Source organism: Echeneis naucrates, chromosome 24 (assembly GCF_900963305.1).
Source record: "Echeneis naucrates chromosome 24, fEcheNa1.1, whole genome shotgun sequence".
Lineage (NCBI taxonomy): Eukaryota > Metazoa > Chordata > Actinopteri > Carangiformes > Echeneidae > Echeneis > Echeneis naucrates.
Genome location: NC_042534.1, coordinates 147,501 through 169,484, shown reverse-complemented (window position 1 = coordinate 169,484; position 21,984 = coordinate 147,501). Strand labels below are relative to the sequence as shown.

The 21,984-nt window shown below is 47.4% G+C and overlaps 2 protein-coding genes across 3 annotated transcripts in view; both read left to right on the top strand.

The window, feature by feature from the left end:
* The first annotated feature begins 3,665 nt into the window (after positions 1 to 3,665).
* LOC115038181 (pleckstrin homology domain-containing family G member 3-like) lies at positions 3,666 to 13,642 on the top strand. The gene is made up of 18 exons (XM_029497057.1): positions 3,666 to 3,828; positions 4,563 to 4,625; positions 5,593 to 6,071; positions 6,786 to 6,886; positions 7,017 to 7,086; positions 7,183 to 7,229; positions 7,316 to 7,466; positions 7,945 to 8,076; positions 8,429 to 8,611; positions 8,726 to 8,818; positions 8,924 to 9,010; positions 9,110 to 9,143; positions 9,218 to 9,415; positions 9,516 to 9,526; positions 9,683 to 9,808; positions 10,527 to 10,568; positions 10,935 to 12,378; positions 12,668 to 13,642. The coding sequence occupies exons 1-18, from the start codon at positions 3,666 to 3,668 to the stop codon at positions 13,441 to 13,443; spliced, it is 4,200 nt and encodes a 1,399-aa protein (XP_029352917.1). The 3' UTR covers positions 13,444 to 13,642.
* Positions 13,643 to 15,167: 1,525 nt separating this feature from the next.
* Positions 15,168 to 21,984, top strand: part of LOC115037906 (inverted formin-2-like) — a 7,556-nt gene continuing 739 nt past the window's right edge. The window contains exons 1-22 of one of the 2 annotated variants that reach the window (XM_029496676.1): positions 15,168 to 15,514; positions 16,135 to 16,275; positions 16,404 to 16,665; positions 16,805 to 16,920; positions 17,652 to 17,811; positions 17,998 to 18,031; positions 18,106 to 18,247; positions 18,339 to 18,471; positions 18,704 to 19,267; positions 19,343 to 19,473; positions 19,605 to 19,666; positions 19,765 to 19,867; positions 19,978 to 20,063; positions 20,149 to 20,249; positions 20,404 to 20,474; positions 20,601 to 20,708; positions 20,791 to 20,861; positions 20,970 to 21,090; positions 21,178 to 21,342; positions 21,439 to 21,523; positions 21,624 to 21,743; positions 21,817 to 21,984. The exon at positions 21,817 to 21,984 is cut by the window's right edge and continues 153 nt beyond it. In XM_029496676.1, coding sequence (XP_029352536.1) covers positions 16,147 to 16,275; positions 16,404 to 16,665; positions 16,805 to 16,920; positions 17,652 to 17,811; positions 17,998 to 18,031; positions 18,106 to 18,247; positions 18,339 to 18,471; positions 18,704 to 19,267; positions 19,343 to 19,473; positions 19,605 to 19,666; positions 19,765 to 19,867; positions 19,978 to 20,063; positions 20,149 to 20,249; positions 20,404 to 20,474; positions 20,601 to 20,708; positions 20,791 to 20,861; positions 20,970 to 21,090; positions 21,178 to 21,342; positions 21,439 to 21,523; positions 21,624 to 21,743; positions 21,817 to 21,984 — 2,932 coding nt within the window. In that variant the 5' untranslated portion in view covers positions 15,168 to 15,514; positions 16,135 to 16,146. Of the gene's footprint in view, positions 15,515 to 16,119; positions 16,276 to 16,403; positions 16,666 to 16,804; positions 16,921 to 17,651; positions 17,812 to 17,997; positions 18,032 to 18,105; positions 18,248 to 18,338; positions 18,472 to 18,703; positions 19,268 to 19,342; positions 19,474 to 19,604; positions 19,667 to 19,764; positions 19,868 to 19,977; positions 20,064 to 20,148; positions 20,250 to 20,403; positions 20,475 to 20,600; positions 20,709 to 20,790; positions 20,862 to 20,969; positions 21,091 to 21,177; positions 21,343 to 21,438; positions 21,524 to 21,623; positions 21,744 to 21,816 lie in introns of those variants that run through there. The other variant, XM_029496677.1, reaches the window with a different exon arrangement.

Sequence of the window (21,984 nt, the reverse complement as noted above, 5' to 3'; positions counted from 1 at the left end):
ATTCTTCTTTAGATTATTAAAATCTCTACCTCAAAGGTACCTCTGAATACACTGAAAGGGTCCACCTGTGGATTCAACACAGCAAACAAAGAGAAGAGTACATGGAAACTATGACAGTCACTCTGCGTGGAGGTCAGTCAGGATGTGTGCTGGCAGCCTGAGCAACACTAATGTGTCTCCTTCAACTGTAAAAAACACTTTTCTCATCTAAGCAACAATAAATATGCATTTAGTATTTTACCACCAAAGCACTTATACATCCCCTGGACAGAGAACAGCTGCTGGGAGCTGCCAGTTCCAGGGTCGGACTGAATATCCTGTTGTATCCCCTCCATGATCGGCTGCCCTTCATTGTTTGCCCCCTCCAGTCTTTCTCTTCTCATTTTTCTTCTTGTTTGCTTCAGATAATATTAATGCATATGTTACGCAGTGTATCATCCACATTCCACTAAAAGAGTGATGAATACAAACCACTTTGGATGATATTCTTGTTCTTGGTCCAGGTTTGCACTGCTGGCACTACAACTGATAGAACACCAATTAGCTAGGACTTTATCACAAATAAGACAAATCAAATGAATCTCACTTTGATTTGCCCCTTATCTAAGTGATTTCCATGTATCCTTCATTGTGAGACATTGAGGGAGGAAATTAAAGATATATTATAATCTGCTCCTGCGGCACGTAATCGGACAATCATTCTGCAGAAATGACGTCAAATGATGCCTAAAGGCCCTTTTTATGTGAACTCACAGACCTGCTGAGGAAAGCCTGGGCCGACAAATCCAGATGATAACCATCAACGGGATGCTCGTTATCTCTGGTTGGAGCCAGCTGACCAAAGAAAGTCCGGCTCTGCTGAGCTTCCTTCGTAGTTCACCCCTCTGGAGTCCACCTTGCTCGGTTTTCATGTTTGTTAGTAAACATTCATCCCGTGTCAGGTGACCTTAGAACCGCGGTGGTCCGGTTCTGCTGGTTCAGCTGGTTCTCAGCGGAGCCTAAACCACTTCGCTCAGCGCGCGGCGCGGGCGCATGCGCAGAGTGAGCCCACAGACTGGACAGCGCGAGTCCTTATGAGGAACCAAACTGGATCTGCTGATGAACCTGAACCAGAACCGGGACCAGTTTCAGCAGAGAAGTCGACCCAGGTGAGTTGAGATTCTGCCGCACTGCTCCGTACTTCACCGAGACCGTTTCAGACCACTCCCTTCAGGGTTTCCTGAAGTTATCAAAGTTGAGCCGGAAGTCTTTCACTGTCCTTTAATCTGTCCAAACACCTGCAACACCTGGAACACCTGAGCTCGGACTCGGACTCCTGAAGTTTTTTGGGTCAGTCGCTGATTCAGAGCTTCGTAAAAAATATCCACATTTAAAGATTCGTTGTCAGAAGCTCCGAATCAGTGAACCCACCCAGCTGAGTTCTCACGGTGAACACTTTAAACGTCCGTGTCCGGGACTGAGAGACCAGGACTGAGGGACCCAGACTGAGGGACCCAGACTGAGGGACCGGGACTGAGAGACCCAGACTGAGGGACCAGGACTGAGAGACTGGGTCTGAGCTGAATCCGCATCTGGACCCAGAAACGGAGCTCAAATTTTGACACAGTGAAGAAAAGCTCCATGTGTCTGTCCAGGTGTGGTTGTAAGGGTGTTTCCATGACAACCAGATTAGACTGATTGGAGTCCTGGTTCTATGGGAGCTGTACTTGAACAGGCAGGGTGACGAAGCTTCCCCCTCCTCTTCATCACTGCAGCTCAGAATCACAGGAGGAAACTAACTCTGTGTGGTGTGATGCCTCTCAGCAGTCAGTTATAGTCAGTCATGGTTACAGTCAGTGTTAAGTTAGTGTTGTGTTGCTGTTGTGTGACTGAAACCGAGTGAGGCTCACCCGGTCCTGGTCTGTCAGGTGAACTCTGGCTTCAGATCAGAGGCCAGGACAAGAAGTGTTGCAGGTCAGAGGTCAGGGTGTGTCTGGTCCAGCAGATGGCGCCATGCTCCCTCTTCTCCTGACTAACTAATTGGATTAAGCCCCGCCCCCTCCTGTCAGAGCTTCAGGGACATTTGCTCAGACCTGATCAGTCGTGGTCCAGGTCCTGGTCTGAGGTAGGTCTATGTGTGTCTTTCCCGGTTTGAGCCCAGAGGTCAGTGTGTGTTGTGTTCCTTCAGCAGGATGTGTGCGATGCACCTGAGGATGGAGCCGTTTGTTAGGTTCTCAGCAGCTCAATGGTCTCAACCTGATTCTGGACTGAAGCATTTCGATAACAATGGGCCCAGGGCTTATGGGTAATGTAGTTCATCAGAGAAAACTTGATTTTTGAAATAATGATCCCGAAGAGTGGATATTGCTTTTAGAGCATGTGTATTTGTGTATGTGTGAGTGTGTGTGTCTCTCTTAATTCAAAGCTAATCTCAGGTCATATGACCAGACTCTTAATCGCCATGGAAACCATCTTTAACTGTGTTACATAAGACAGGTCCTGTGATGTCACTCAGATGATGTCATCTCAGTGAGACATCATGAAGTGGGACGTTTACTGCACCCTGGTTTAAAATACTGTTAACAACTGTACAGCTAAGTATTCAGTGTGTATATGTTGTGTTTTGGTGTGTACTCAGTGCACGTGTGTGTGTGTGTACCTTTTTTGTTGTTTGAATCAGCTGATGGCTATTCGATCATCTGATTGGTCAGATCTTAGCGGCTGGTTCTCTTCTATTACCATGATGGATTAACTTCATCCCATTATTACAGATTAGACACTCACACAGACACACACAGACACACCACTCAAACACAAACACAGACTGTCACCACTGGTATAAATTCACTAATCTCACTGTAATGTGTTTTGTTGTGTGACCAGTTATCACTGGACAAACATGTTGCAGCGGCAGTGTGAGTCTGTCCCAGTGCATCACGATGAGGCGCTGCAGTTTCAAAGCTCTGTTGTCTCCAGAACAGTTGGCTATTATGCCTCATGTTGACCCCACCCCTCTGAACTGCTCTGTGACACAAACAAACAAACCCACAGACAGACGAAGGGGTCACGTTGAGTTCTCTTCTAGAATCGATGATTCTGTGAATGGAGTCTGGTGGGGACGATCGGCTCGCTCTGTTTTTTAGAGGGACAGCGAATGTGTCGGCAGGTGTGTCTGACTCCGTCTCATCCATCACACATCCTGTTTCCTGGTTTCTGACCTTTGACCCTCCTGGTGAGGAGGAGGACACTTTTGGATGCGATCCCTCACGAGTCCACTTCACATCCTTAAAGAGTCCTGAGGTGTGTGTGTGAGTTAGTGAGGGAACACTGCACCTGTGGCCCTGCCCCCCTACAGGTAACTTGTGGGTGGGGGAGAAGAGAGCACAGCCTCTTCCTCCTGAAATTCTCCTAACCGCCCCCCCTTTTTTCTTCCTTGTATGATTCCTCCTCCCCTTCTCCCTCCTCTTTCTCTTTGTATGATCCCTCTCATGGCTCTGTTCTTTATGGCTCCTCCTCTTCCCTGTTTTTAAATCTGTGTTTCTCATTCTTTGTATTTTCAGTTGCAGTGTGTCTGTAGTGTGTGTAAAGTGTGTTTGTCCAGCAGAAGCTCAGTACAATTTGTGGAGCGTTCAGGCGTCCTTGAACCTGCAGGAAAACTGAATAGGGGAAGTTTTGTGAAACATTTGATGGGGTATCAGAGGAGCGTGTGGCGCAGTCTGGGAGGAGGAGGTGGTGGTGGCAGCGATGTGGTGGTGAGGTGTTCATGTTCAAAGGAGGAGGTGAAGATCTCCTTCAGGAGTGCCGGGGAGGACCGGCGGCTCAGGCGAATCTTCGTCCGCCGCTGGTTTGGTGAGTGTGGTGTCAGGGTTATGGGGGGTGGCAGGTTTTCGTCCTCTGTGGTGCTTGAGTGTAAACGGTCACCAGTTCTCTTTGTGATGTGATTATGCTTTAACTCTGATGTCTGTCGCCACCACAGAGGTCGAAGGTCTGAGTTGTATTTGAGAGTGTGCGTGTTTGAATGTAAACTCTGAGCTGTGACTGGTCCACAGAGAGGCTGCAGGCCAGAGAGTCACTTCCTGCTGGGTCAGTGAACGCCTCGCCCACTTTGAACTGGCAGGAAGCCAAACAGCCAACGGACAGTTGTGTGTGTGTGTGTGTGTGTGTGTGTGTGTGTGTGTGCGTTTTAAATTGAAATCTTGTCCTTGCTTATCTGGAAATTGGTGGAAGTAGTAACTTTTCAGATTAAGAGTTTGCTCGTGGTCCGTATTGTTTCTTCTTCCTCCAACTGAACTTGGACCAAACACTGGACTGCCAGGATGAAGGTCCCTACCGGATTTACCTTTGTCCCAACATATTATGTAGCATATTAGCATGCTGAATTCACATAACTGTGAGGTTGAGTCCACTGACAGTTCAGTCATTAGTTGTAGCTGAGGCTCCTGTCTGACCTGAGGAGAAGAACAAACAGGAAACATCATAAACAATCCAGCAGTGCCATTCTTCTACAAGCTGCCAGCTAACGAACATCTGTTCCACTTTTAAATGTTCTTCTCTGTTTGGTTCTTGTGTCTTCTGTGTCTCAGGTGGACACTCAGTGTTTCTGCTGTTTAGATATTTAGTGAAGTCCATGGATCAGGAATTATCTGGTACGTTCGCTAACACTGACCAAAACCATCCAGCAGCCATTTTAGACCGTGAAGGAGGGAAACTGAACCGATCCACTTAAAGAAACCTTTCAAAGGCCAAAATTGCTAGCAATTGTGAGGTTAATATAATTTTTAGCATGTTAATACCTGTTAGCACAATTTTGCATACACATGAGAAAGTCTCCTGAGACATCTTTAGAATCTTGAATTGTGTGAATAAGATATACTTGACAAGCAGAATGCCATCATGGACATTTGCATTTATCTCAAATTACAGCTCACTCTGTCTGATAATAAACATTTAAATATGCCTAAAATTTCTCTCGACATATTTAATTTATCAACCCAACTTTCCAGAGATACTCAGGTTTAATGTGTAGCCTATCGCATGTATTTAGACGCATAAATTTTACCTTCATCAGTCACTTTACCAGAAATGGAGTTTCCCATAATCACTGTTCAACACGGCTGAGGTGTGAAAACAGTGTTGAGAATGAGCATGCTCTGAAGTCACAGATGGATCTAATAACAACAAATCAATCCATCAGTTATTGAGCTGATTAAATTGAATGAGATTCTGTTCAGTTGATTCAGATGTGGTGTCTGGGTCGGGGGTTTGATTGGGAGTTAGTCTAGATTAATCCTGCTCCAGAACCAGAATCTGAGACCTGGTTTGAACCTCACAAACATCTTTCATTTGATTTTTGAGGTTTTTCTCATTCTGAATGATCATTAATGATAGGGGATTAGGAAACATTGGATTTACAAATCATACAATTCTTCGAAATATTTATCAATCAAAAATAATGACTGAAACATCTTCATTGCGAAAGTCACAACAGGAAGGACTATTGCTTTAGACTGATGAAGATGATGATGTGCCCCATAGAGGGCAGATACCAGATGGTAGAGATTTTTTGTCATAGCCACTATCATCATGCTGATTAGCCCTGTCCATCATCCTCAGAGTCCCCCCACCTGTCCACTGCCCCCATCAGCAATAATGAGTGCGCTCTGTCAGCCACGCCCTCCGACTCCAACCTATCATCCGACCGTCGCCCGGTGAGCCTTATCCCCACATTGTCCTCAGGCTCCAGATCCTACGGAGACGACAGCCCAGCCCCCGTGCCAGCGTCCGCCCAGACACCCCCACCTGACATTAACCTGGACCTGAGGCCTGTGGAGGAGAGAGAGGGTGGCGCTGAAGGCGAAGGGTCAAGGCCATGCCCACAGTCTGTCAAGAAGGGGTGGGGCCTTGACATCATTAACACCAACAATAATAAAGATTTGATGACCACTCAGACCTCCAGCCGCTGGCACCCAACATCCCCCTTCACTGCCCACAGCATGGCGCCGAACCCTCAGCTGACCTACCTGGACCGGGTTGTCATGGAGATCATCGAGACCGAGAGGATGTATGTCAGAGATCTGCGGATGATCGTAGAGGTGGGTGCTGATCGTCCTGACAGCTGATCAGTAACTGAGTGATAACTGATCTGTTGTGATTCATAATCAAGCATCAGTAATCAGTAATGTTTATCAGATGTCTGATGATTGGTTCTTTCAGTCTGACTCCTCATCATTCTTTTTCGCTGTGAAAAAGGAGGCAGAGCTTTGTAAACAATCTCTCTCCCAGTGGCTGGAGCATCTGTTAACACCAGTTAATGTGATAACCTCTGACAGCTCAGCACGGACAGTTCAGAACTGAAGGAAACATAAGGACCTTTCAAAGTAAAAGTATCGTCTGTACAATGTTCAGAGGGTGAAGAGAACAGACCTTTCATTCATTTTCTGGTCCCTGTGTAAAACAGAGCTTGAGTCAGGTGACGAAGATCCATGTCTGGTCTAGACCGGAGAACTGTCTGTGAACCTGAATCCTGCTCACTGACTATAATTAACTGGCTAAACTCTCTGGATTAGCTTCTTATGTGATGGCCAGGATCACAGATTATCCTGAACTTGAAAAAGGATAAAATCTAAACCACATCCAGGAGTTGGACTCATTAAATTTCACTGCTGTGTCTATTTGTCAGGAATTATCAGGAAGAAAATCGAGAAACTGAACACCATGTAGACACAAAAAACAGCTGCAGCAGGTTCACTAGAATGTCACAAAAATCTTCCTCTTCCCCTTCCTCCCCTCCTCCTTTTTCCCTTCAGGATTACCTGGCTCACATCATCGATCAGTCTGATTTGTCGATTCATCCTGAGCAGGTTTGTGCTCTGTTTGGAAACATTGAGGACATTTACGAGTTTAACAGGTGAGTTCGTGTTGTTGTGGATGCTCCTCAGCGCTCTATGTCTTAGTCCTGGGGCCTTTTGTTTTGGTAGTCCTGAAGTGGAGTTGTGAGGTTTTGGTTAATAAGCTGTTGTTGTTGTTCCTGTTCACAGTGAGCTGCTTCAAGCCCTTGACCTGTGTGACAACAACCCTGTCGCAGTGGCCCGCTGCTTTGTCATGAAGGTGAGAAGTTTCCTGTCTGATTTAAACCAGCTGAATCAGTTTGTCCAAATTAAAGCTGCTGATCCGTCATCTCATCACTTCCTGGTTGTGTTTCAGAGCGAGTACTTTGAGATCTACACACAGTACTGTACCAACTACCCAAAGTGAGTCCCCTGCTCAAACTGCTTCCTGTTCCCATGTGGTCAAACCACTTCCTGTTCACGCCTGTGTCTTTTCCCCCCTGTTGCAGTTCTGTGGCAGCGCTCACTGAGTGCATGAGGAATAAATCCCTGGCCAAGTTTTTTCGGGAGCGCCAGGCGCTCCTCAAGCGTTCTCTGCCTCTGGGTTCGTATCTGCTCAAGCCGGTTCAGAGGATCCTCAAATATCACCTGCTGCTCCAGGTACAGCAACACTCCTGTGGGCCCCGTCACACCTGATTTCATTAACCTCTTCAGTCCACAGGTGGAGTCTCCTCCTCCATCAGCTGCTCTCTGATGGTTTAACAGAATCAGCTGATCTGTCCAATCTGAAACTGATCAGATCTGGATCAGTCTGACTCTCTGACTCCTTCTGTCTTTATCCATCCATTTTCATCCTTCATCTTTGATAGTGACGTCTAGAGTCACGTCTCTATATCGGACGTTCCTATTGGCTCTGATAGGTGGCGTCACAGCCAATCAGAGTATCTCTGGATCAGTCCCATATTTTTCTGATCACAGTGATGGAGAAGTTGGTCTGTTCTTAATATAACCATTATGGTCTGAGTTGGTCCAGGTTCCTTCTGATCTCTGAGAGAAACCGTTTTAATTTGGTTTTTGAAACAGGAATTGGGTGGACTGAGTTTCCCTGACTGACTCTCTGGTGGATGTTTCCATTTAGGAGATTGCAAAGCATTTTGACCCAGAGGAGGAAGGTTACGAGGTTGTGGAGGACGCTATCTACACCATGACAGGGGTGGCCTGGTACATCAATGACATGAAGAGGAAACACGAACACGCTGTCAGACTGCAGGTGGGTTGCACATCGACTCACACAGATACATCTGGTTACCATGGATACCTGTCAATGGCGCTGCAGACTGGTCAGGCAGACACCTTCATCCTAGCACCTTTTCAGTGTTCAGCCTCATGTTTCCACTGGTTGAACGATGACGTTTTGAAACAGCAGATTTCCAGCAGAAAGTCTGAACTGAATAAGAAAATCTTTAAAACTTTGACATGAATCTGTTGAACAGTGAACAAAATCTAATCAAACAGCTGGGAATAGGCTTTTTTCTCTTTTGATACTTAGCTAACAGCTAGCTGATCATCACTGCAATCCTGACCAGGGAACCAATTTCCATGTTTGTGCTCTGGTTCTTCAGGAGGTTCAGTCTTTGCTGCTGAACTGGAAAGGTCCAGACCTGACCACATATGGAGAACTGGTTCTAGAGGGAACCTTCAAAGTTCACAGAGCCAAAAATGAGAGAACGCTCTTCCTGTTTGATCGCATGCTGCTTATCACCAAACGCCGTGGGGAACACTATGTCTACAAGACGCACATCTCTGTGAGTAACAAAGTCTGGCTGAGGCCAAACCCAGTGCTGGATGTGCAGCTCAGAGTCTTTGACCTGCGGCTTGTCTGTCGATCTCATGTGGATGTTGCTCTCCTTTGTTCTCAGTGCTCCACTCTGATGTTGATTGAAAGTGCCAAAGACTCTTTGAGCTTCAGCGTCACTCACTACAAACATCCCAAACAGCCTCACACTGTCCAGGTTAGACCTGAACCTCCTATGTCCCAGAGTCCACAGTGTCCACAGAGTTCACATCCATTCAGGAACAGGGCCCTGCCTCAGTCTTTGCTGTGCTTTTCCTTCCAGGCAAAGACGGCAGAGGAGAAGAAGCTTTGGGCTCATCACATCAAACGCATCATCCTGGAGAACCATCACGCTATCATTCCTCAGAAGGTTGCCCCCGAGTCCACATACCAGTGTCACTTCAGTGGATAAAGTCATGAATAGTTTTGTAAATTGGTGTCTAAACTGACGTCTCCCATCCTGTTCCAGGCTAAAGAGGCTATTTTAGAAATGGATGCTATCTGTGAGTAAATATTCCTCTGTCTGAACTGCTGATGATGATGATGAAGATGATGAAAATGGTGCTCTCCCCCACAGATCCTCCCAGGTATCGTTACAGTCCTGAGCGTCTGAAGAAAGCTTTTTCCTCTCAGAGTGAAGAGCTTCAGAGAGATGGTCGTCAGGGGCGATGGTCATCTAATAAATTGTCACATGACTTCAGTCGTTTGTCCCCACCCTCAGTCAACGTGTCCACTGAAAGTTTCCTGTTTCCCACAGAGGACAAGACCAGCGAAGGTCTGAGACAAATCCATGAAAGAATGTGTGTGTGTGTGTGTGTGTGTGTGTGACAGATAAATTTAATTCATGTTTTTGTGTCTCTTCTTCTTTGTCACAGCTGACTTAAAGGTAAGAAACCATCATGTAATCGGGGGGGGGGGGGCAGTCACATGTTGACAGGAGTGATTATGTGGCATCCTGCAGTGCTCAAGCAGTGAGGGGGGGTTGGAGCCCCAGGAGGTTTCAGAGGGGGTGGGCTACTCATCTCCATGGCGATGTCCTCAGGCGGAGTACAGCGATCCAGACGAGGTCCTGCTGGACAACCAGGGGGACGACTTTGCTGGCTCGGTGCTGGCGGCCATCGCCTGTTGGCACTCCAGAGTCCAAGACTTCCTGTCCAGCTCAGTGACGGTGAGGCTTTCTGCTGCCGGCCCTCCTCTTCATCACCTTCATCCTCAACTTGGCCCCCCACCCTGGATAACAGCCCCCCCCCGGATAACAGCCCCCTCCACCAATGCACTCACTCAGCTACTGCTTGTTCTTCATGAACTAATACACAGCAGGATTGGGAGGGGCCGCTCAAATCCTTCATCTTCCTTCAGGAGCCGATGGATCAGGTTCATCTCCTGCTATCTCACCCAGCTCAACACCCAATTAGCTTATCTTAGCTTGGCTTATTTTAGCTCAGCTCATGAAGGCTGATGATTACAGACCCTGCTGGAATGTTGACTTGTCTAAAGTTGAAAGTCCAGATTGAGGCCTAGCAGCAGGGCTGTCATCAACAAAGATCTTTCAGCTGCTGGACAATGGAGCAAGGCTAACATGCTGTGTACTAAGCTAGGCTAAACCTGAGGTATAAAGAGACTCTGGAGTTGTTTAAAAATGGGACCTGGTTCCTCGGTTTGTTTGTCTGATCAGCAGGGGGACAGTGCTGGAAGTGAAGGTGGTGAGTGCAGGTCACTCTGGTCTCTGGACTTGGATTCTGCTGGAAAACAGGATTTTTTTTTGTGTGTGTGTGTGTGTGTGTGTGAACTGTCCCCTTAGATAGAGTCAGAGCAGTGACATTAATTTAACAGTATAAAAGTTTGAGCTCAAACTTGCCTTTCTTTCTCTTTTCATGTTGCTCAAGGAGGAAGAGGACGGCGGTGTCTCAGAGCCGATGCCTGAGCAGGTAGACAACATCAATAAGATATTCAATAACAATCAGATATTTAGAGCATTACAGGCTTTGGAGCTGATTTTTCATAATTAATGAGCAGTACTTCAGATCAGCTCTAGAACAACCCAAACGCATGAGAGGAACTTTTCTGTGGAAAAGGAGGAAACATTCAATGTGTTTTTAGTTAGTTCCTGTTTTCTGAACTATAAAGACATTTTTAAAACTTAAAAAAGGAAAAAGACTAAATAACAGGTTAAAGCCCAGTGGGCTGTCTCCACTGTCAGTCTGATCTAATCTTAAAACCATGTCCTGAAAACTTGTTCCCAGTCCAAAATCAAGTCCAAGAGTCTTGTCTCTGTCCTATGTCTTCTTCTCTAGTCATTCACAGAAAAGCCGCTGCAGGAGAAAACTCCAGAGTCTGAACCGACAATTAAGATTGAACCAGAAGCCTCTTCTGATCTGGACCCTTCTGTGATGTCAGCATCTCCTCAAAGGTCAGAAGAAGTCAAACCTGAAGAAGACCCAGAGCCAACCGAGGAACCATCAACTGCCAGTGCAGATTCTGATTCAAAAACCTTGAGCAGTGGGGAGTCGTCTGAGGACGAGGATGAGGACAAGGAGGCCAGAGAAAAGCACAGTGAAGTCACCAGCATCCTTCCGTCCTCCGTCCTGGACAAAGCCAGTGCTATTGCCCAGCACTTCACCAATAGCATCAAACGGGCCAGTCTGGCTCAGGATGTCTGGTCCTTCGGGTGCACTTCGCCCCATTTATCGACCAGGACCAGCAGCAGCACAGAACCCAGCAACCAATCAATAGGTCCTGATCCTTCAGAGACCTCCAGTGGAACGGATCCGGCCCTGCTATCTCCCAGGGATGAAGGCCTCTTTGACCCCGACAGAGGAATTCGACAGAGGCGTGATTCCATTCTGTCCAAGCATGACCAGCTGCTGATTGGCAAAATCAAGAGTTACTATGAGAATGCCGGGAGCCAGGACGCCTCCTTCAGCGTCCAGCGCAGAGAGAGTCTGACGTATATCCCACCAGGGCTGGTCAGGAGCTCTGTTAGCCGGTTCAATAGCATCCCAAAGATGCAGACAAAGTTGTCAACCACAGAATCCTGTGATCACATGGTCTCCAGCGACTCGCTGGACTCTTTGAAGTCTGACCAGAGAAGTACTGAAGATTCAGTAGAAAGCTTCAGGTCCAGATCTCAGAGCCTCCAGGATAATCCATCTGAGGATGAAGATTTCAGACCTTCTTCTGAAATGATCAGGATCTGGCAGGCAATGGAGCAAGAGATCACCAGATCCCAAAGTGAAGACAAGGGGCAGGAAAAGTCCATGGAAGTTCCAATAAAGTCCAGAGCGACCGACACCTGCGTTCCTAGCATGAATGAAAATTGTAACGGGGAGAGTGAGATATCTGAAATCAGTGCCATCACACAGGAATCCACCCGGCCCTTCGAGACCACACGCTCCAGGGCCAATGGGTTAGGAGGCCTGAAGGACACCCTGAAGGTGTTTGGGGAAGAGACTGTCTTTCTCAGGGCCGCGACCCCTCGGGTCACCAGGCTGAAGGTGGAGGCAGAGCAGGAACGGCCCAACAAGGACACAAAGCAGGGTGACGAATTTGGCATGACAAAGAGCAAAGTCCTTCATCTGGCACGTCAGTACAGCCAGAAAATCAAAACCACAAAACCAGTGGTCAGACAGCGAAGTCAGGGGTTCCTGCTCAGCACAAAGAGCCTCCCCTGTGTGGTGGAGGAGAAGGAAGATCCAGGTACCACAAGGTTCCGTTCACCTGCATCACAAATCAGTCAGGGTTGTCAACCTTCAGGTCGCTGTTCAAGTCCAACTTCACAGACTGGACAAGTCTTTGCCGCGATAGATAAAGACATAATGATGAGACACTTGTTAGGGTTGGATATTTAAAAACTGTAAATGTAGTTTGAAGTTAAGGGTAACAACATCATTAAGTTTATGTGAAGTTGATTGTTGATCATCTAATCCAGTAAAGAAACAAACGCAGATCAAAGAGACTCTTAGAAATGTCCGTTTGAATGATCTGGAGTTATTCTATTTATTTCCATTTCTGGTTATATTTTTTGCAGGCAAACTCAGCCTGACTCTGGGCCCCGCTGTCAGGTCAGGCCGGGTCTTGAGGGGACGGCCTCGTTCCCACAGTCCCCTCAGTCCTCCTCCCACCGAAGGCTTCAACTGGCCTGATGTCCGACAGCTCCGTTCCAAATACTCCGACCAGAAGAGTCATTCCATGCCGGACCAGATGTTTGATGGACGCCTGAGGAGGCACTCCAGCTGCTCATCCAGCGTTCTCCTCACTGATGACGTCCCTTCATACAACCCTTGTCATGGCGCGGATGCCAGCCAAGCGGCATGCAGCAAACGGCTTCACCGGGCCAACTCCCTGGACCCGCGGCTAAGCGGCGCGCAGACCGCTGAACTGCAGAGGCTCCAGGATGCCGTCACTAACTGCAATTACGACGGTTACTTCATCGCAGCCAAGACGCAGCTACCCAATGACCCTGAACACAAGGTCATTGTAGTAGAGAAACTCCCAGAACACGAGTCAGAACCTGCAAGAACGGCTGAAGAAGAAGAAGTCGAAGACAACAGCTACATTCAGATCCGTTCACCCACCAGCAGGGAGAAGATTTCCATCATGGCTGTGATCGACCGCTGCCGGGCCTATCAGGACTCTGAGGAACACAAACAGAGGGAGGAAGCTCAAGCTAAAACTCAGCCCAATGTGGCCCCTGATCATCACGATGACGGGCCCCAGAAAACAAGCTGGAACTCTGGACTGAGGACAGAAGCTGGTCAGAGCATCGTGAAAAACCTGAGAGAGAAGTTCCAGAGTCTGAGCTGAAGAAAAAGAAAACTCAGCTTACGGATCAGAGACTCACACAAAACACAGAGTCAAAACGGTAAAACCTTCAGGTTGAACACAGGTCCTGATGTTTCCTGGCAGAAAAAATGGGTTGTTTCAAAATCATTGCGTGATCATATATTAATTTGATTAAAATATACAAAGGAAATATGTCATGTGACATTAGTATGACTGAAAATCCAAATCTGAATCTTTTCCCTTCGTCCCCTCTGGTACTTTGTAGATATATATTTAGAAATATGTAAATATGTTTATACAGTTATTAATTACTAATAATCAGTAAGAATGGATGTTAAATGTTACTCAGTTTAAGGAAATGTCTCCAGTGCAGATTTCTGCTGCTGCAGAACAAACCAAATTTTTCCACTGTACCTCCAGTTTGATGTCAAAGTTCACTAAAGACAAGATTAGCTTGTCTTATAACTACTGGAGGGAACTGAAGGAAAGAACAGCAGCTTTTTGTCCGTTTGATTTACATCATGCTTTTCTAATACAGCTGCAGAAATAAAACTCTTATTCTGCACCTGCAGCCAATCAAAATCTTCAGTGCCTTAAAAAGTGAAAATTAATTAATTAATTAACAACAAACTCAACATATAGACCCAACCTGCTTCACTAGGAGGACAATAAACAAGTGGACACATATTTCCTTTACGGACAGGCCTGTTATATTCAGTATTTTTTCAACATAAAAATAAAACAGTGACTGAAACAGTTTAATTCCAGCTTATTATACATGTATCTGATGTATCTGTTTGTCTAATTTATTTTAAGTCTTTCTGGACAATTCATGGGATTTCCTGATAAGGCAGGTTTTCTTCTCCATATTCATTCATTTTATGAGTCTTTTCTATCACAGTCACTGTAGCTTCTTGTTCTGTGGCAGATGTTTGTGTAGCTTCATCGTCAGAGGACCAGAGTTTCCTCACCTAACCTTTCGACTCTTCCTGCCCTCTGAATGGAAACAAAAGTCTTTGGGGGTTTTTTGAGCTGAGGAGACATTAAAAAAAACAAACAGGATCAAGAGGGTGTGTCATAATTCTTGTCCACCAGCTGGTCTTCTTGCCATAATGCATTCTAGTGCTATGACCCCAGGTAAGAAAATCTGATCCATCAGACCAGACTACCTTCTCTCATGTGTCCCTGGTTCAGGTCTGATGCTAATGTGTCCATTACAGGCTTTGTGGTGGATTGGATGGATTGGTTCCAGCATGGACCCCCTGATGGTCTGCAGGTCCAAACAAACCGAGTTTGTCCTTTGTGTGTTTAATAGCTATCTATCAGAACCAGCAGATGGAGCTACAGTAGCTCTTCTGTTGGAGCCCTGACCCCTGTGGTCCGATGGCCCTTCCTTGGACCCCCTCTGGTAGGAACTGGTCCCTGCAGACCAGGATCATCCCACAGAGCAGATCTGACTCCTCGTCACTCTTTAGTTCTTTTCAAAGTCTTACTGAGCTTCATACTGCACCGTTTTTCTGCTTCAGCATCAACTTCAGGACAAAATGTGCACCTGCTTTGGATAGGTCCTGCCCACTGACAGGTAACCACGGTAACCAGGTGGCCTGTGTCGTCATGTTCTGGCAGATTGTTGGATGCTCATGTCTTACATCGATTGTTGTTCAAGTTATACATAAACAACCAAGAAATACAAAATAGAAACAAGATTTCATGAGAAATAGAAAAAAATAATTATCACCAATTATTTAAAAAAGTTATTCAAAAAGCGAATCTTTCCGGTTTTTCAATCACGTGACCTGACGTTAGCCCTGATGGGGCATGACACCATGGTGACCTCTGACCCCGCCCCCTCCAGGCACCAACTGCCCGGCAAACAAACGTCCCGCCCTGCAGATCAGTCTGTCCGGTCCTTTAGTCCCGGCGAGTCCTGGTCCTGGTACTGGTCCTGGTCCAGATCTTTTTTTCTGGTGCTGGTCCTGGTTCTGGTCCTGGTCTTGATCTTTTTTTCTGGTCCTGGTCCTGGTTCTGGTTCTGGTCCTGATCCTTGTTCGTTCCGAACTCCGCTTGAGAAACAAGTCGAAGGAAACAGCACGTGAGTGTAAAACAGATTTTTAATCAGACGACCGAAGATGGATGTTTTACTGAAATAAGAGCAGTAAACTGTTTATTCTCAGGATTCATTTAATTATGTCGAACTTTTCTGAGTCTGCGCAAACGAGCGGAACACGAAGACTTCATCTGTCTTATCAGAGACCCGGGGCGGCTCCATCGGGGGGCAGAGGGGGTAACACGGATAAAAAACCACCTCACCGTTTCATTTAGAGCAGCAACAATAGAGCTCAACAGAAGAGAATCAGAGTTCTGGCATTGATTAATGTAGTTACCTGTACTCAGCAGTACTTATCAGACCGCCGGTCTCTGATGTGGGGGTTTGAATAAAAGCACAGAATGAGAGGAATTTGTCATAGAAACCAGAGAACCAGTCTGTGACTCTTCAAGCTGATCAATATCAGTCCATATGAGTCTCACACACAGATCCTGATTACATCATTGTCTGACCCGACACAAAAATCAACAGTCAACTAATTCATCCGCTTTCTGAATTGGCTCTTTCTGAATTGGCTCTTTCTTAATTTTGTATTGATCATTTATTGACCAGTCAGATGCAGTTTTTTTTTTTTTTGATAACATCACAATCCCCTCTCTGGGCAGCTCCTTATCGTCATGGCAGCCAAAGCCAAATGGGGGGCAGTGAAGGACCGAGTGACAGGAAGCCCCACCCACGATCCAGATGCCACACTGGAGGCCAATCTGGAGAACGCTGACCCTGAACTGTGCATCTGCCTCCTGCAGGTAAGACTGTGGACAAAATGTGATACTGATCAGAGCTGATCGCAGCTGTTCCACAGTGACAGGTAAGGAATCCTGTGGCTGACAAAGTTCATCAGGACAAATAGCACCCCCCCCACACACACACACAGGTCCCGACTATGGTCAACTACTCTGGTTTGCGGCGGCGGTTAGAGTCCAGTGGCCAGCCCTGGTTGATGCAGTTCTTGGAGCTGCGAGGCCTGGACTTGCTGATGGAGGCGCTGGAGCGTTTGTCCGGCCGTGGCTGCTCTCGCATCGCAGATGCTCTGCTGCAGCTCACCTGCATCTCCTGCGTCCGAGCCATCATGAACTCGTCCGCAGGACTGCACTTCATCCTGGACAGCGAGGACTACGTCAGGAGTCTGATCCTGGGTGAGTTCACTAAGGTCTCTTCATCTGACCTCATTCTGTCCTTGTCTGTGCAGCCTTACTTCCTCCCTCCTTTTCAGTGTGTGTCCTCGTTGGTTGTTGAGGAGTGACGTGACTGGTCCTGTGTCCTGTGTCCCTTCAGCTCTGGACACGTCCAACGTCATGGTGAAGATGCAGGTGTTTGAGCTGCTGGCAGCTCTCGCCTTGTTCGACCCTCAAGGACACGATCTAGTCCTGAACGCCTTCAACAGCTACAAGGTCTCTGCCCAGAGCACTCACTGATTATAGTAGACAGAGGAAGGACACACTGTTGTTTTGTTGTGTTAGATATTTCACGTGTTTCTAATCAATACCATTGAACTGATTAAAGGTTGATGACCTTTTCACCCTTTAAGGTCAGAAATTTCAGTACACAGGCAGTATGTGCTGAAATTTGTGGAGCTGCTTTGTGTTCAGGTATCAGTGTTTAATGAGGGTGTGACTGCAGATAAGAACAGTTCTTCACATAGACTACACCCAGATGTGTTTTACCTGCTCTGAACCCAGAACTGAGGCATTATGGGATACGATCCCTCACCAGCTTCATTTGCAAGATCTTTCTTGTCCATCCTGCGTAATACAAAAAAATCTGGTTTCCTGTGAGTCATTCAGGAGAGCAGCTGAAGTGGCCTGATCTGTTGTGACAGTTTTCTTCTTCTGTGCAGACATTGAGAGTCTAACCTTCATTTCAAATCAAATCAGTTTTATTTATAAAAGTCAGAATCATTACAGTTACATGAATGTCCACACAAAACACTTCATAGAATTATTCAAAGAGACCCAACAAATCCTCCAGGGCAAAACATTCAGTGACAGTGGGGGAACTAAGAGGCAGAAAACTCAGTGGGCAGAGCCATCTTTCTTGACAAGTAGTTGAAGCAGATGGTGGTTTAAAGGTCAGAAGCTGGTGAAAAAGGAATGAAGGTGATCTGTTTTCTCTCTGTATCCAGAGTCTGAAGAAGCAGAAGTATCGCTTCAGCATGATCATGAACGAGCTGCACTGCTCTGATAACGGGACATATGTGGCCACAATGTTGAGCGTTATCAATGTTTTGGTGTTGGGACAAGATGACCTGAGGAAGAGAGTCCGGCTGCGTCAGGAATTCATCGGTACGACGAGTCTCTCACACTGCATTACTTCATTTAGCCACAGTAGAAGAGTGAAGAGCTGAAGATTTCTGAGTCCCACAGTGATGTGGGTTTAGGCCTGTCTATCTCTGTGATGACGGTCTGGGATTATGGGATGTGCTCTTTGTGTCCTGGTGGGTCAGAATCAGAGTGTCTCTGTTGTTGCAGGACTTCAGCTGCTGGATCTGCTGCCCAGACTGAGGTCAGAGTGCATCTTACACATGTCGATTTAAATTACCAAGTGTCCCTCAGTTAGTAATGGTCCTCTGTCTCCAGGGAGATGGAGGACCAGGACCTGAACGTCCAATGTGATGCGTTCGAGGAGTCTCTGACGGAGGATGAGGAGGAGATGGAGAGACTGTTCGGAGGCATCGACATGAGCAGCCATGAGCAGATCTTCGCCATGGTGCTCACCAAGGTAACTGTAGCGCCAACACCAGCTTCAGTGTCAACCCCCACCCCACCCCTCAGTCTGGTCCTTTCTGTGCTGTGTCTCATCCTCTGTCCAGGTGTCCAGCAGTCCATCCTCGGCCCAGCTGTTGTCTGTCCTTCAGGCCTTGTTGTTGGTAGATCCGGACCGAGCCCTGGTCTGGTCAGCTCTGGAGCTGCTGGCTGACCGAGCCACACTGCTGGCCCAGGACCGTAAGTCTTCAGTAGAGGTCTTCATTGGTCCACATGACCACAGTCAGACCCGATCTGATGGTCCTCAGTTATATCTGAGCTTTCCTTTTTTTTTTTCCTCTTCTCAGATTAAATCTGTTCATTCAAAGATCATTTTATCAACAAACATAAAAGTTCAATAAAGAAGATAATCAGCAGATTGATGATGATGTTGACCAGTGAAACACAGTTTTTCTGGGGTGTTTGTTTGTAGCTGATTTAGATTCCGTTGAGTCTGCGCTGGAGAAGCTCCTCCCCCAAAAGTCCCTCTCAACCAATCACAGGATTGGAACCATCAACAGGGCGGTACAGACTCAACTCCCTGACAGTCAGCCTGACCAATCAAGCCTGGCCATCAAGAATGCATCGGCTCCTCCCGCTCCCCCTCTGCCTGTTCATGGTGCGCCGCCTCCTCCCACTCCCTTACCTGCTCAGGTAGCTCTTCCTCCTCCCCCTCCCTTACCTGCTCAGGTAGCTCCTCCTCCTCCCCCTCCCTTACCTGCTCAGGGAGCTCCTCCTCTTCCCCCTCCCATACCTGCTCAGGTAGCTCCTCCTCCTCCCCCTCCCTTACCTGCTCAGGGAGCTCCTCCTCCTCCCCCTCCCTTACCTGCTCAGGGAGCTCCTCCTCCTCCCCCTCCCCCAGGTGACATCATCTTAGCTAAGACATCTCTCAGTCTAGGCAATGTATACTCTGGCCCCGCCCACAGTCCCACCCCCTGCCCCACCCTACGCATGAAGAAACTGAACTGGCAGAAGCTCCCATCCCAACTGGTGACAGGTCAGTGCTGTTTTTGTCCTGTAGTCCTGATCCTGTGGGTCCAGTCCAGGACTCATGTGTGGACTGTGTCTGCAGCTCATCAGTCCCTGTGGACGTCCACGTCTTCAGATTCGGTTGAACCAGATTTCTGCAGCATCGAGCAGCTATTCAGTCTTCCTCCAGCTGAGACTAAGACCAGGAATCAAGCCAAGACCCAGCCCAAAGAGGTTGAATGACTCAAACCCATAGCCCCTCCCCTCTGCATCTTCTTCTGTGGTGTTGTCTGTCTGGTCTGAATCTAACCATGTGACCTCCAGGCTGTTTGTGTTCCGTTAACATCTGTCATCTCCGTCCACAGATTTCCTTCATCGACGCCAAGAAAAGTCTCAACCTGAACATTTTCCTCAAACAGTTCAAATGGTGACACACTTCATTCAACTGAGCCAATGAAAACACACCTCTTTGATGACAATACATTCTGTGCTGAGACTCTCACCCATCACCTGTCTCACCTGCAGCTCTCACAAGGACTTTGTCTCTCTGATCCGGAGAGGAGACAGATCCAAGTTTGATGTTGAGATCCTGAAACAGCTGATCAAATTACTTCCTGAGAAACACGAGGTCAGAGGTCACGCCTGACTGATCTCACCTTTGTGTCACTTCTCACCTTGACGTCTTCATTGACTGTACCCCATTCCTAATCCTTCCTTCGTCTCACCTGTCCCTCCCAGATAGAGAACATGAGGTCTCACCAAGCAGACCGAGACAAAATGGCGTCAGTGGACCAGTTTTACCTGGAGCTGCTGGACATCCCAGAGTAAGAGACAGAACCACCTGGACCAGACTCACCTATTGGATCTGCACTCATTAGCTGTGTTCACCTTGTTTGTCTGTGTGTATAGTTACTCTCTGAGGATTGAGTGCATGTTGTTGTGTGAAGAGAGCAGCTCTGGGCTGGAGAGTCTGAAGCTTAAAGCTGAAGTGTTGGACCAAGCTCTACAGAGTCTGTATACACAACAGTCACACAAACACAATCCACACACACAGACAAACGTCACCTTGTGCTTCGATCAATATCAGGAGTATGAATGAGACCGATTACAGATACTGACTGATACTTTGTGTTGTGTTGTTGTGTATTGTCATTTTGTGTTGAGGTGTGAGGCACAGCACTCGGCTGCCCAGCTTCTGTAAACTCATCCTGAGTGTAGGAAACTTTCTTAATTATGTGAGTCTGATTGTGTAACTGGTGTGTAACTGATGCTCCTGCTGCAGAAGTTATTCAAGAGTTATTGTCAGCCTCTGATTCTGCTGAGACGTCATCGGTGCTCATGTGATGTGATGTGTGTGTCAGGGAACTCACACAGGGAACGCTGAAGGTTTTAAGATCAGCACTCTGCTCAAACTGACAGAAACCAAAGCCAACAGGTCCAGAATCACTCTGCTGCACCACATCCTGCAGGTAATGCACCTAGCTGCACTGGTTCTACTGGTCCTGCTGGGACAGAACCAGCCCTGTGATACTGTTGCTCTGTGATCAACAGGAAGTGGAGGAGAGCCACCCAGACCTGCTGAAACTTCCTGATGATCTTGAGATCTGTGAAAAGGCTGCAGGGTGAGACATTCTTCGTCCTGACAGGGTTCTCTCAGGAGATGTTCTCTTCTAAAAGGGGTCTGTCAGAATCAGACAGTGTCGAACCAACAGGTTCTTCATATTGTTCAGGGTCAGTGTGGAGTCGATCCAGTTGGAAGCAAACTGTCTGAACAAACGGCTGAAGAACTGTGGGACCAAAGTTTCCTGTTCTTCTGAGGAGCTGAAGGAACAATACCTCGACAACCTTCAGGTACAGTCCACCAGGCCCCAACCCCTGCAGGAAGTTTTAACAGTCAGCTACACCACTAACCTGCCTTCTTCGGTGGTTTGGCATCAGGAGAGTTTGCAGTCATGTGAGCAGTTGCAGCAGCTGTTGTCTTCGGTGGAGGACCAGAGGACAGACCTGTCAGTCTACCTGTGTGAAGACAGCAGCAGCTTCTCCCTCGATGAATTCTTCAGCACCATCAGGACCTTCAGAGGGCTGTTCCTCCGGGCTTTGCAGGTCAGCACCTTGATGGCATGTCTTTGTTGTGTTGATATTCGTGGTTGGTGTCATCACACTTCACACCTGATCAGCTCATCACCTGATGGTCTCCAGGACAACAAGAGCCGCAGGGAGCAGGAGATGAGGACGAGGCAGCAGCAGGAGGAGGAGAGGAAACAAAGAGGAACCATCAGGATCGGTGAGTCCACTGTCATTCCACCTTAAACCAGTCCTAGTAGACCAGGGTTCAGGTTCTCGTAGACCATCATTCACGTCTTTGTCATCGTGTTGTCCTTCAGTCCAGAAGGACATGTCCAACCAGGATGGAGGCTTGATTATCGACAACCTGCTGGCCGAGATCAGGAAGGGCTACAACCTGAAGAAGATCAGATCCCGAGCTGAGAGTGGCAGAATCCAAGGTGAGGGCTGCTGGATTTGTTTAGTCTCTGACATTTGACCTTTGTCTCTGAATGTGTTTTTGACTGTTGTCAGATCATGCTGGGCTCATAGGGAGATCAGCGGCTGTCGACCAGCAGGACTATCTGACTGACCCCCCAGAGCCTGTCCAGGGTCCGGGGGATCCAACAGCACACCTGAGACCAGTACCAATATCGGCTGAGACTGAGACCAAACACCTTTGTGAAGCTTACACTCAGTTGG